The 12228-nt window shown below is 47.3% G+C and overlaps 1 protein-coding gene across 2 annotated transcripts in view; it reads right to left on the reverse strand.

The window, feature by feature from the left end:
- The window catches only part of DDAH1 (dimethylarginine dimethylaminohydrolase 1), a 98400-nt gene that overhangs the window by 51571 nt on the left and 34601 nt on the right, over nucleotides 1-12228 (reverse strand). The window contains exon 1 of one of the 2 annotated variants that reach the window (XM_074906509.1): nucleotides 7156-7514. The exons of the other annotated variant lie outside the window; for it this stretch is intronic. Coding sequence (XP_074762610.1) covers nucleotides 7156-7461 — 306 coding nt within the window. The 5' untranslated portion in view covers nucleotides 7462-7514. Of the gene's footprint in view, nucleotides 1-7155; nucleotides 7515-12228 lie in introns of those variants that run through there. 2 annotated transcript variants of the gene reach the window in all.

Genomic DNA, 12228 nt, shown 5'->3' on the forward strand with positions numbered 1-12228 from the left:
TTAGCATTTGCACTGAACCGTAAGCTCACCAAGGGCTATTTATCACAGCTAAAGGAACAGTGATTAACAAGGTACAAAAGCTGACATCAGGCTTGCACAATAATAACCGGTGTCCACAGGAGATTAAAAAATGGGCATTTAATTTGGGTTCTGCCTTTGTTTAATCTTCTGGTCAGCAACTTGGATATTCCTGAGAAACTTGACATCACAATTTAACAAGGTCTAAATATTGCCTCTGCTAAAAAAGCATGAAACCCAAGTTGCTCCTAGACTGCCCTCAAAGATTGTTTTACAGTGCTATAGATAGAAACCAATTACAGTGAATACAGTTCCCTTATATTGATCTGACTAGAAGCTACTTCCTAACATTTTCATTAAAATCTCTGATCACGGAAGCAAAATTGAAAACGATAAAATAGAGTTCTTGGTATAGCCAGTTTGCCCAAAGTGTAGCTCTAACCCTACATTAATAGAGCTGACATCAGTCAGGAACTTTGATACCAAAGAACCATTTACCCTAACCATGAGGCAGCACTCAAACTGCAAAGCAGATGGAAGGGGCAGAGCCACAGAAACAAATCAGACTGCTTTTGAAATAGTCTGCTTTTAAGAGGTTAAAACATCCTTTCTCGTGTCTACTGATACTATCATTGTATAGGCTCCTGATACAAGTCTACCTGATACTGCCCAAAGGATTGTTTTTTAAACTTCGCAATACTGTTTAAGAGCAAACTTAAGTACTGTTTAAGAAGCTTTTCTACTCTACTGGGTGCTTTTCAGTTACTTTATATGCTAACATGGAAACAATGCAAATGAAAGCTAATGAAACATATTGAAGAAAACACTGATGCAGATTCTGAGGAGAGTTAACTTTGTTGCCTTCTGATGGGCATCACCCACTCTCTCCTGGAGAAAGCCTCCGAGTGATACACTTTGTGGAACATCATTACATTTGGCTCTGCCAAGTACATGCTCTGCAAAAGACAACGAAAACCCACTTTAAAACTCACGTATACATTTTATCTGAAGTCTGACTGGTACTTCTTAACTTTTTTCAGTATAACTGAAAACACACTGACAATATCTTGCATGCTTTAATTCTGAAGTTAGACCAAAGAGATGATGAAAAGGATAGACTAGAGGCAAATATGTATAGCTCAGTGCAGAATAGGAAGGGTATTCCAGAAAAACCAATCTGACAATGGGGTGCAAAGGTACCTAGTGCCATTCCCAATTTTTGTCAGCCTTCATGTAAAGTTTTTGTCCATGTTTACTGACTTGCTGTTTTAAGCACTAAGAAATGACACAGTGGTAACCTCTACGCTTTCTATCATAAGCTTTCTAGGCAGAACACCAAAGTTAGTCTGTAACATCAGGGATAAAGCACAATAAGGACATGCAAAGGGGGTCACTGCTGCAAATGTACATGACCTCCACAATTTGTTATGACCATGTAAAGAACTATGAATTATTTAAAGTGGTAATAAAATGTTTGATCTCTTGCCTCTCTAGTGGCACTCAGCAAGTGCTAATCCTCCACAGAAATGAGACAGATCTTTGCCAGTTGTGCAGAGAGATGCTGGTTTAAGTGATTAGTCAGCAAATACAGGTTCTTTTCTATTAGCATGTACTATAAAAATAAGCATTCATAACCTAATTAAGCTTAGGAGCTAGCAGAGGTTTGAATCTGTTTCTCCTCAGCCTAGCTTTTCTATTACTTTGCAATAGACATCATTATCCTACACAACTGTCTAGGTCTACAGAAGGAGTGGAGGAAGTGTCTAGCATCTTGCAGTAGCTATGTAGTATTACCTGCATCTATGCAATACATACATACCTTACTAAACACTTTTCCCTTCTATTTTCTCAGAAGCCTCCACCAACTGGTCCGAGAATTGTTCCTGCAAGCAGTAAGCTGCAGCTGGGACTGCAGCCCAGCACAGGGTGCAAGCTCTAGCTCTCATATGGCTGCACAGCCCTGCAGAAGCTGTACAGGGTGGGAGGAGGGCAACAGCTGAGGGTGCTCAGCACTGAAGAATAGGTTACCTGGCCCAGCATGGCTGGAAGCTCTGCAGAAGCACTGCTGTGGACAAGACCCTGACACTCAGCAAGCAGATTTGGGAAGAAGTACCCAGAGATGCTCAAAAGGCAATGAAGCAGCTTCCCTAATGCTTGCTGAGAGGATGGGATTTGCCAAACGTACTTCCTTGCTGCTTATCCCCTGTCCTTACTGCTGAAGGACTGTCTGTCCTCCCACACCACAGGAATGCAGTCTCACAAGTTGTCCCAGGTGGGTCTTGGGGGAGTAGGGAATAACAATACTCTTGAGCGAAAGTCTCCTCTTGACAATCAAGGAAGAAACCACAGCAATCTTCTGCAGCAGCTCCTGAAGCTTTTTTCCCAGCACCAGCTATTCCCCCTTCCCTACACAGCAGCTGAGAAGAGGTCAGGTCACTGTGGGTGCATTTTGCTGAGCTTTTGGGTTTCCATCTGTCTGCATAAGCACAGAAATGGTGGAAATGTTGTTTTGTGCTATCCCAAGCACATTAAGACAACTTGGACAGTAAAAGCAATGTGCTGATGAGGGCTCTTCTCAGCAGCTAACCCTGTTGTGTTCAGAAGGTGACGTGAAGAGTTTATACTAGAGGAATAAACAATTGAGAACATACTGCTGGAACAAAAGGTGCTGGAACTGACAATCTGATCAGTGATCACAACATTTCCATTGGAGTTACTCAACTTGAACATCAAGCACACTGGTGACTGCACACAGCTAAACAAAACATCATCTTATCCACATCAGCAATCTACCTCTGCCTTACTTCAAAAACCTTTACCTTTCTGCCAAATCCAAAACTCCCCATAAACTATGAATTTTAAAATAAGTTCAGAAGTTGATAACACAGAAACATAATGCCTTGAAATAAGTCTGACTCTTGCAACAAATCATTAAATGCATGACTAATTTTTCTACTTTACTAAAAAAATACTGGGCTCTTTCCCAGTACTGACTGAACATAACCAAATTTAATTCAACTCTTTTTTCTCACTACAATAACTTGGAGCAAGAACAGTCATAAGCCCAGATTTTATTTTGTTTTGTTCCAGACAGACAACCAGCAAAGAATCCAATGGTTCTGGAGGGGTAAGCAATAGTATCTATAGAGCCTGAAAGCTCAATCAATGCTATTACAAACTACCGCAGAAATTTGCCTGCTGCATACAGTGTTACAGTAATTGATGATAAGCCTTCCTAATAAGGAGTCTAGCCAGTGAAAGAACACACTGCATTAGTTCTTAAATATTGCATTATGGGTTTTCAGTAGCATGAAACAGGGGAGATGGAGACAGTGCTGCCTAGTTCATGCATCTGGCAGTCAGTTTATCAGGAGGCACAACACACCTGAAACACTACTGCTGCAGCTGTGTATTCAAGCAGGCTGTTGTCTTTGGGATGCGCCTTGGCAGCCCCTTGTGCCCTTCAGCTTTCACTGATCTGATCAGGCTTCAGGGCCTGACCTACCACATGCCTCTTGGCAGGTTTCCTGGACACAAGTCTTCCGTATTAATTCTTTGCAGAAATGGTACCCTACAACCCTGTTTCCTTCATCCCTTCCTTCCTCCACTGCTCCTGCCTGCTCGGTCAGAAGTCCATTAAACAATGAAGAGATCAGCAAGACAAGCTTCACTGAGTCCTGCCTTACAGGGAGGCTCCAGTCAGGAGTGCATGCTCAGGAGTTGGGCTTTACATTAACTAGGTTAAGTCAAGCGTACACCAATTGTACTGTTAAAATATTCATGGGTTTGTGATTACGTTACATAAAAAGAATAAGAGATGGCACTTTGAGAAACTGGTGCTGTACATAGACTGTATCCACTCTCTTTCTGTCACCCAGTTGACCTTACGAGTGACAAATGCACTACAACAGCCCTTGCTCACTTTCATACCAGCTGAGGTAGAAGCACAGTCTTTCAGAGGCAACATGAAGAAACTGGTTTCACAGGGCTTCATCCTTCTGATTTTCTATCAGTGGATCCATCAGACCAGGAGCAATCCAGATTTAATGACTGTCTGCTGTCTCGACAGCAAAGACTTCATGGCAGTTCAACTGACAAATGCCTGACTCCATGCATCCTAGCATACAACTTTTTCATGCTCTCAGAATAATTCAGGTTGGAGGGGACCTCAGGCAGTTTCTAGGCCAACCTCCACTCAAGGCAAGGCCAGCTGAGAGAACAAGCCAGGTTGCTCAAGACTTTATCCAGCTGGGTCTTGAAAACCTCCAAGAATAACAACTGCACAACTTCTTCAGGTCCTTGTTCCACTGCTCAGCTGTCCCCACTGAAACGCTTTCTCCTTATACCCCATTAAAGCCTCATGCTTCAATCTACGTCTGTTGTCTCCTGCCCTCCTGCCACACAGCTGAACATTCTGGCTCCATGTTCTTGACAACACGCAGTCTGCCAGTGCCATGCAGAGAGGGTAATCACTTCCCTCAGTCTACTGGTTCTGCTCTTTTAATACAGCCCAGGATCCTACTGGCCTTCTTTACCACTGGGACACGCTGCTGGCTCATGGACACTCTGCTGCCTACCAGACCCCCCCACACAGGAGTTTTTCCACAGAGCTGTCCCCCACACACTCAGTCTCACCTAGGGATCCTTCCTTTCCTGAGGCAGGACTTTGCATTTGTCCCTGTTCAACTCCATGAGGTCCCCATGGGTCAGCCCATTTCTTCAGCCTGGCAAGGTCCCTCTGAACGGCAGCACAGACCTCATGAGTATTGTCTCTTACCCTTGACCCCTCACCCCAGTTTGGGGCTGTTCACAGCTCAATACAGATGCCCCCATCTCCTCCAGGTTACTGATGAAAACATTTAACATCACAGATGCTAGGTCAGACAATGCAGCAACTTCACTTGCCACCAGCCTCCAGGAACTATCTGAATGTGGAATTCAGCAACTGAACATAATCTTCCAAAAAGAGCTTGGGAGGCTGCTCACAACCACCCACCGGGATGAACAGGAGGGTCAGGACCAGGCGCTGGGCTCCCTCAGCTCAGGGTGGCCGCAGGCCTCAGTGCCCAGACTGCCTGAGCACCTGCAGCTGGTACCTCTGGAACCAGAAGCAAGAGTAGAGAAGCTCTCATGAAGCTACAAGAAACACTGATGCTTCTTGGGAGCTCTTTATGAAACCAAGGTTATCATAGATGTTTGCCAAGATGTCTAAGACATACGCCAAGCCCTCCACCAAGGCACACAAAGCTCTGGTCAAAGTAGTCAGGTATGCATTTCTGCTTTTTAAAGCCTTGACCATCTTACTGTTTTCATCCTGGTCACTACTCAAAGCAGACTCACTAGCTAAATACAACTGACTCTCAGACACCATGCCAAGGGAAGGCTACCTCAGGGGATGTCTCAGAGGAAAGAGAGACCAGGAGCAGACAAGCATCCTGCAGAAACGAGCATCTTCTCCCCCTCTCTACAAAGCACTGCTGTAATGATGTTCCCAGGAGGAAGAACTGTTGTAAATAATTAAGAGTTACACGTTCAAACAAGCACTACACTGCAATGTCATGCATTGTTATAGCTTTAAGAGGATGCTGGTTCAATTATTTTTTCTTCTTTACTTCACAGAAAACTCAGGGGAGGGATTGCTCCATCATTTAAGAAAACTAATAAGGTTCAAATTATGCTTCAAAGCTTTTTCTCTCTTCTTGATTCATGACTGCCTGGACAAGTCACCCATGGAAAGAAGTAGATCTGTTCTCCTACAGGGGTAATTGTGCAAATGGCAGCAGGAGTCCCATAGCTACATACCAGTGAGTCATGGGAAGGACCACCAAAAACTCACTTGGACTCTGGCTGAGAAACAGCTGCTTCTGAGAGCAGCATGAGGCAAGCACACTTTACTCTGATGCTGTCACCTTTAAGAGCATTCAAATGTGCTTCAAAAATAAATACACATGCGTACGCACAAGGAAGTGCACATGTACAAGATGTGTGCAGTATCTTAAACTGTTACACTGTTGGTCAAAATTCAAGTAAACTTTGTAATTGCTGAAAGAAGGGTACTATATCAAAAGTACCAAGTGAAGACATCCATTGCATGCGGTGGCCAAGAGCAGTTTCTGCTACACTACAGCCAGTGGCCTGGTCCTGTCCCACAGGCACAGCAGTATGTGCTTGTGGATCATGGTACCACAGAGAAGATGGGAACTGGAAGAGACAAGAAGAAGGTTATGTTAAAACATGATTACAGGAAGGCAGGTTGCCAGTGTAGTCGTTTTGCAGCTTCGAAGAGGGTAAGGTTTGTTTAATTTGCTACTCACAACTCATTGAGAATGAGATAACTGGGTGGCACTTCAATGCATGCACTCTGATGAACTAGTTTATGAATGGGCTGAGCATGTTAAAAAAGTGCTAAGAATATCTAAAGTAAGGCTTCTGCGGCTGTGCATCCTTCACACCTCTCTCCAACAAGGTGACCTGTGTCTCCTGGACATCCAGGGACCTCGAGCCCACAGGGCCCACAGCGGCTGCACAGGGAAGGCAACATCAGGTTCAAGGGCATTCAGGCTAACGCCGAGTTCACCGAGACAAACACCAGCTCTTGCGCACAGGCCAGCGGGTACTGTTGCTGCGGGTATCGGTAATGCACCGCCTGGAACAGAGCGCAAGTTGAGCACGTAATAAACCCGGGGTTTGGATGGAGTAGTGCTGCAGCACGGACACAAACCTGCACAAGCGACCAGCGATCCACCTCGCAGCACCGAGCCGGACAAGTTCGCACGGAGCGGGAGCCCGCTCCCCCAGAAAGGATGAGTCACAATTTACACCGTCCACTTGTTCCCAGGAGCAGGAGCACAACCGCTCCCCGACAAACCCCCTCTCGGCCGGGCTCCGCGGCACCGGGCGCTGCCAGGTGGGGCGGCAGCGGGAGGCCGGGCAAGGGCCGGTCCCGCCGAGGAGGGCTGCTGCTCCGTCAGCGATCCCTGCCGCCGCCGCCCCCCGCCCCGCTGCCGCCGGGGCTGCGGGGCGGGCCCGGGGACACGCCCGACAGCGCGGCCGCCCCGAGCCCACCTGCACGGCGGGGACACCGCTCCCCCCCGGCCCGGCCCCTACGGCCCCGCACCGCGCCGTACCGTACCGTACCTCCTTCCTGCGGCTGGGCGCGCCCGGGCGGGTGAGGAGCGCCGTCTCCTCGCAGACCACGGCCGCGTCCTCCACGAAGACGCAGTCGGGGAGGCTCTCGTCGGCCGGCAGCTCCAGTACCTGCAGCCCCAGCTTGCCCCGCAGCACACCCACGTACAGCTGATGCTCCCGCTCCGCGCGGGCGAAGTCTACCTCGGGGCCCGCCGCGCTGCGCAGCGCCTGCCGGCACAGCGACTCAGGCAGCGCCCGCACCACGGCGTGCGTGCAGCGCCCGAAGGCGGCGGGGCCGCCGCCCAGCCCGGCCATGCTGCGCGGCGCGGCGGAGGGATGGAGAGGGGGAGAGAGGGATGGAGAGGGGGAGAGAGGGATGGAGGGAGGGCGGGCGGAGGGCGGGCGGCCGCCGCCGGCCCCGGCAGCTGATAAAGCGCCGCCCGCGGCCCGGCCGCGCCCCATTGGTCCCCACCAGGCACATTTCCATGGGGCCGCCGCCAGGCGCGCTCCTATTGGCTGGCGCCGCCGGCCGGGCCGCGCCATTGGCCGCCCCCTGCGGGGCGCCGCTTACCTGGGCGGCGGGCGGGAGCGGCGGCGCCACCCGCGCAGCCCCGGGCCGGGCCGGGCCGAGCCCCGCGGCCGGGGGGAGCCGCTCAGGGGCAGCGCGGCCCGGCCGGGGGGAGGCGGTGGGGCCTCGACCCTTCGTGCGGCGGCCCTGGCGCTTGCCCCAGGCCTCGGCTCTCAGCAGGGCGTTGGGGCTGCCCGGGCCTGCCGTGGGGCTCCGGTACCACAGCGTGGCTCGAGGCGCAGTGTGGTTTCACGTAGTAATTTCACGTATACACACACAGCTACGCTGACAGAATTCAAACACCTGCGTCTCCCCGCATTTCTACGCTCGTTCAAGCTGGGTGTGGGCAGCGGAGAAGGCTGCTCACCCTCCTGCTCGGGGCTGCGCGGGGCTGGCTGCCTGCGAGCCCTGCGCGGCCGCCTGCTGCCTGCCCGGCTGCGAGGCGAGCGGCCAGGCCCCTTACCCGCGCGTATCCCGTGACTGAGGCAGTTCCAAATACAGATCCGAAGGAAATAAGCCCAGTCACTGCCTAGTCTCTCATCATGGCTCTACGGGGCCACTCACCAGCAGAGCGTGTCCGCCTTCCTCCACTCCTCTACGCTGTCAAAGTTTCCACCTCTGCAGGGTAGAAGGGACAGCAGCATTTTGCTCCACTTCTGCCTCAGGGACTGAAACAACGAGCATTTTCCATCCTTTCCCCTAAAAGAAACCCTTACTTTACCCCGTTTCATTTTCCCCAGGTTTTATCCTGACGAGGTTATCCCAGATGAGGGCCAGGTCTTTCTGGCGCACAGCTCTGGCAGGAGGTGCATAAGGCTTCGGGCAAGACCTCGCACCATGGGCGACATCCTCGGCACCCACCCCGGGTTGCACTGCTGCTGCTGCCGCCCTCCCAGGTGCCTCCGACGTCCCTTCTCACCGGAGCAGATAGGAAGAGAGGAAGAATTTGAATTTTCCTTGCAGCTCTTCTTTTCCTGGCAAGGCTCTTTCAAGTGTCTCTCTGATCGTGGAGGGGACCCCGCCAGCACACAGCACCGTGTTCGCCCTTCGGTGCTCAGACAAAACCCAGGCAGCTGCCTTGGCGGTGCTGTCACAGACACTGGCACATGTTCAGCATTTGGGAATATAGTTAATGAATAGCACAAAGGAAATATTGAAGTGTGTTTCCAAAATGGCAGGTGACTGGATTTTCATCTGCATTTTCCACACATTCTCCAAATATCCTGTAAAGGCTGCCTTTTACTTAATGCTCATAGATGACGTTATTTGAATGACTGTCATTCACTGAATAACATGCAAATATGATTCTCCTTAAACAAATGGACAGGTAATTGAGTGTCTATCATGAGGGACATTTCAAATTCTTGAGAAACCATTACAAATGGTATTATACCAGCTCTGGTATAATGTGTGATCCTTGCACAGTCGTTCAAGCCTATTTTTACTTATTACAGATCTGGGATATGGTCATTGGCACGCTTTCGTTTGCTTTTTGTTAGCGTGACTTTTAGTCAGAAGAAAAAGTGCTACTATTCTTCTGTAATTTTAAAAAATTGCCAGGGTTCTTACCTGAAAAGGTAATGAAAATAGTTGTTCTTGCAGCCAATGGACTGGAAAGTTCTAGTCAACACAGATTTTTCTGATATCCATAAATACCTTATGAATTTATAAATGATGATGATTTTTAGATCTCACTGAGATTACAGGAATATGAGACATGAGGTGATGCCACACAGTTATCTCATACACACATCATACACTAGGACAGTGAGGTTTGCCCAAGAGGCACTGTCACCAGCCCAGGCTGACCTTAGGTGGCCACGGCTGCTCCCTGGGAGCTGGCCAGGTATCACTTCTGACAGCTTCTCAATACCTTTCCATGTTATGGGAGACAAGGCTGGAGGAAGGAGGATCTCTTTATGATGTGCAGTGGTATGAGATAGTGGTATGCTACAAATACAATGTGGTTTGGGAATATAAAGTGTTAGCTATTTAGACAAAGTTACAGAAGTAATAACTACAGTTAAAAAGTTGTCTGTATTTCCATAAATGTATAAATTGGTGCAGTTTAAATACAAATGACGATCTGTTTACTGATTGTGATTGTACTATTATTTTTGTTGAACAGAAAGGCATCATTAACAATCTAGGAACAGATGCACCCAGAGCAAAATTGTGCATATTTATAATAAGATTAACAAAATATCAGTTTACTCACAAATTAACATTACATAAGAGAATGTGTTCACACAGTCTTGTGGGAGTGATGTTAAAATTCACCATATGCAGTAGTACAAAATGGGTCAGCTACAGTCATCAACTGTAGTTGATGTAGTATTTATTGCCTACCTTGCTGTATATTCAGTATTTTCCTGTAATTTTGTCCTGCTGAAGAGACCAGTGTAAAAGGGCAAAGCTGCCCCCCAGCAAAGAAAAAAGCTGTGTCACACTACAGAATTTATGTAGAATGATGAAAACTGTGCTTGCAACAGAAGATGGACTGCAGACCAGTTAAGCAGTATCATAGAAAGCTGTGTTTGGAAAAAAGAAAATGCTTCATACAGAAAAGGATGCAAATCCAGGGGTTTTGTGACTGACACTACAGAGAGTCATCTGCTGGCAGTGACGGTGAGAAGAAAATTGCTTTGCAAAATGTACTTGAGCATGCATATGTGAATAGCGCATTTGCTTTCGGGAGAAAGGAACATATTGAAACAGGAGATGGGGTTTAAAAGTGATGACAGAAAAGTCATCAATACAGAGAGTGAAATTTCATCCATTCGACAAAATCACTAGCAGCATATTGATAAGATTTTTATTTTTTTTACAGCTGTGCCTTGAGAACAGTCTGCAGCTATGTAAAAAGCTGCCACAGAGGTGAAGGGAATAATTCACACAAGGTAGAAGGCAAGCAACAGATGTAAATTATTTCAAGGAAAAGTAAGGAAAACTTTCTAACAATAAAGAGCAGTGAAAAAGATTGCCTCGGAAGAAATGCACAGCCACTATACCAAGTGCTTTTAAGAAGAAATTAAAGAAATATCTGCCAGGAGCAGAAAACCAGAGCTGGGGAAGAAGGATGGATGAGGAGAGGTCCCCTTCCAGTCCTATGATTCTATTATCATTTTTACACTGAAAATGATTGTTTTAGTGAAAACAGCTACATAATGATGAGTCCAACATCCACAGTAGCAAATACGCAACCTTTATGTGCACCACTAGGTGACTGAAGGTCACGGCTGGTCACTGATGTTGAACAGTTTGTGTGACCATGACAAAGGAGAATTTGGATCACTGCCGAATACAAATGCATACTATTGCTCGGGTGTGCTGGGCGGCTGCAGAGTTTGAACACACTTCCTATCGCTTGCAGATGCTGGAACAACACCACTGGCTCTAAAGCCTTAACAGACATCTCTCACACTATTTATGAAATGCTACTTGAAACTTGAGTCAGTGAAAAGCCAGGACAAGACGGCAGCTGAGCCATTCAGTCACCAGCACATCCCGCTATCACAATGGGAATCTGTACCAGAAAGATGGAGAGACAAAGAATTTCATTTTTTAAAAGGAATACAGATTTAAGTGATTTCTTCAGCTCAGTAGAAAACCATGCAACTACTGCACAGCCAAATGCCATTATTAATAGAAGCAAACACTGCTCTGCAGGAAAAGCTCCCATTATGATCAATGGGTCATGCTCTTAGAGATGGTACAGGATCAGGTATATCAACTCACAGCCATAGAAGAGAAAAATATTACTTTAATCATGCTTTAGATACACAAAAAGTGACTCAGGGGTTTTCACCCAGATAATTGACAGTATTTTTCAATTTCTGCTCTAGTACTGTAATAAAGCGAAGCAGTATTTTTACTAAATAAGTGTCTGGGTTCCTTATTCAGAGGAGCTAAAGACATTAAGCAACAAGTCACTTCACTCAACTTCACTCCACCGCATGGACAAGCTCCCAAGTGGTTTTGCATTTTACAAACGCTGAACAGATTTAGATCACCATTTATTCTTTATGTAACAGATCACTCCTGGAAAAGGAGACCAACCTCTTCTTGATGGTGTAAATCAACAGTGCATCTGCCAGCCTGTAGAGAAATCCTTTTGGGGAGCAGTGTTTTCCCTTGCCTGAGTTGAACCCGAGCTAGCTCACAGAGTCTTAACAGGGTCAGATTAATCCTATATATAGCTAGTTCAGGGAAACACAATATTTGTTTTGTCTGCTATGGGATAACGAAATGAGTATTTTCTCAGCTGGCATTTTGCATCCTCCAGAGAAGGAGGAATTCCCATGAGCTGACAGCTACACAGTTGTTGGGAAAAAAAGCTGTCAAAGGGTGATTCTTTAAAAGTCAGCTTTGGCGGCATTGTTGCCAAGACACATGGCACCAAGGCGCCTGGACGACACGCAGAGGCGCAGGACATTCCTCACATTTATAGTCTTCCCACATGTTTTGTTACAATAGGTTTCACTAGTACAATCAGGATCAACTTTTGGATTCAC

The sequence above is a fragment of the Athene noctua genome, chromosome 5, assembly GCF_965140245.1.
Source record: "Athene noctua chromosome 5, bAthNoc1.hap1.1, whole genome shotgun sequence".
Lineage (NCBI taxonomy): Eukaryota > Metazoa > Chordata > Aves > Strigiformes > Strigidae > Athene > Athene noctua.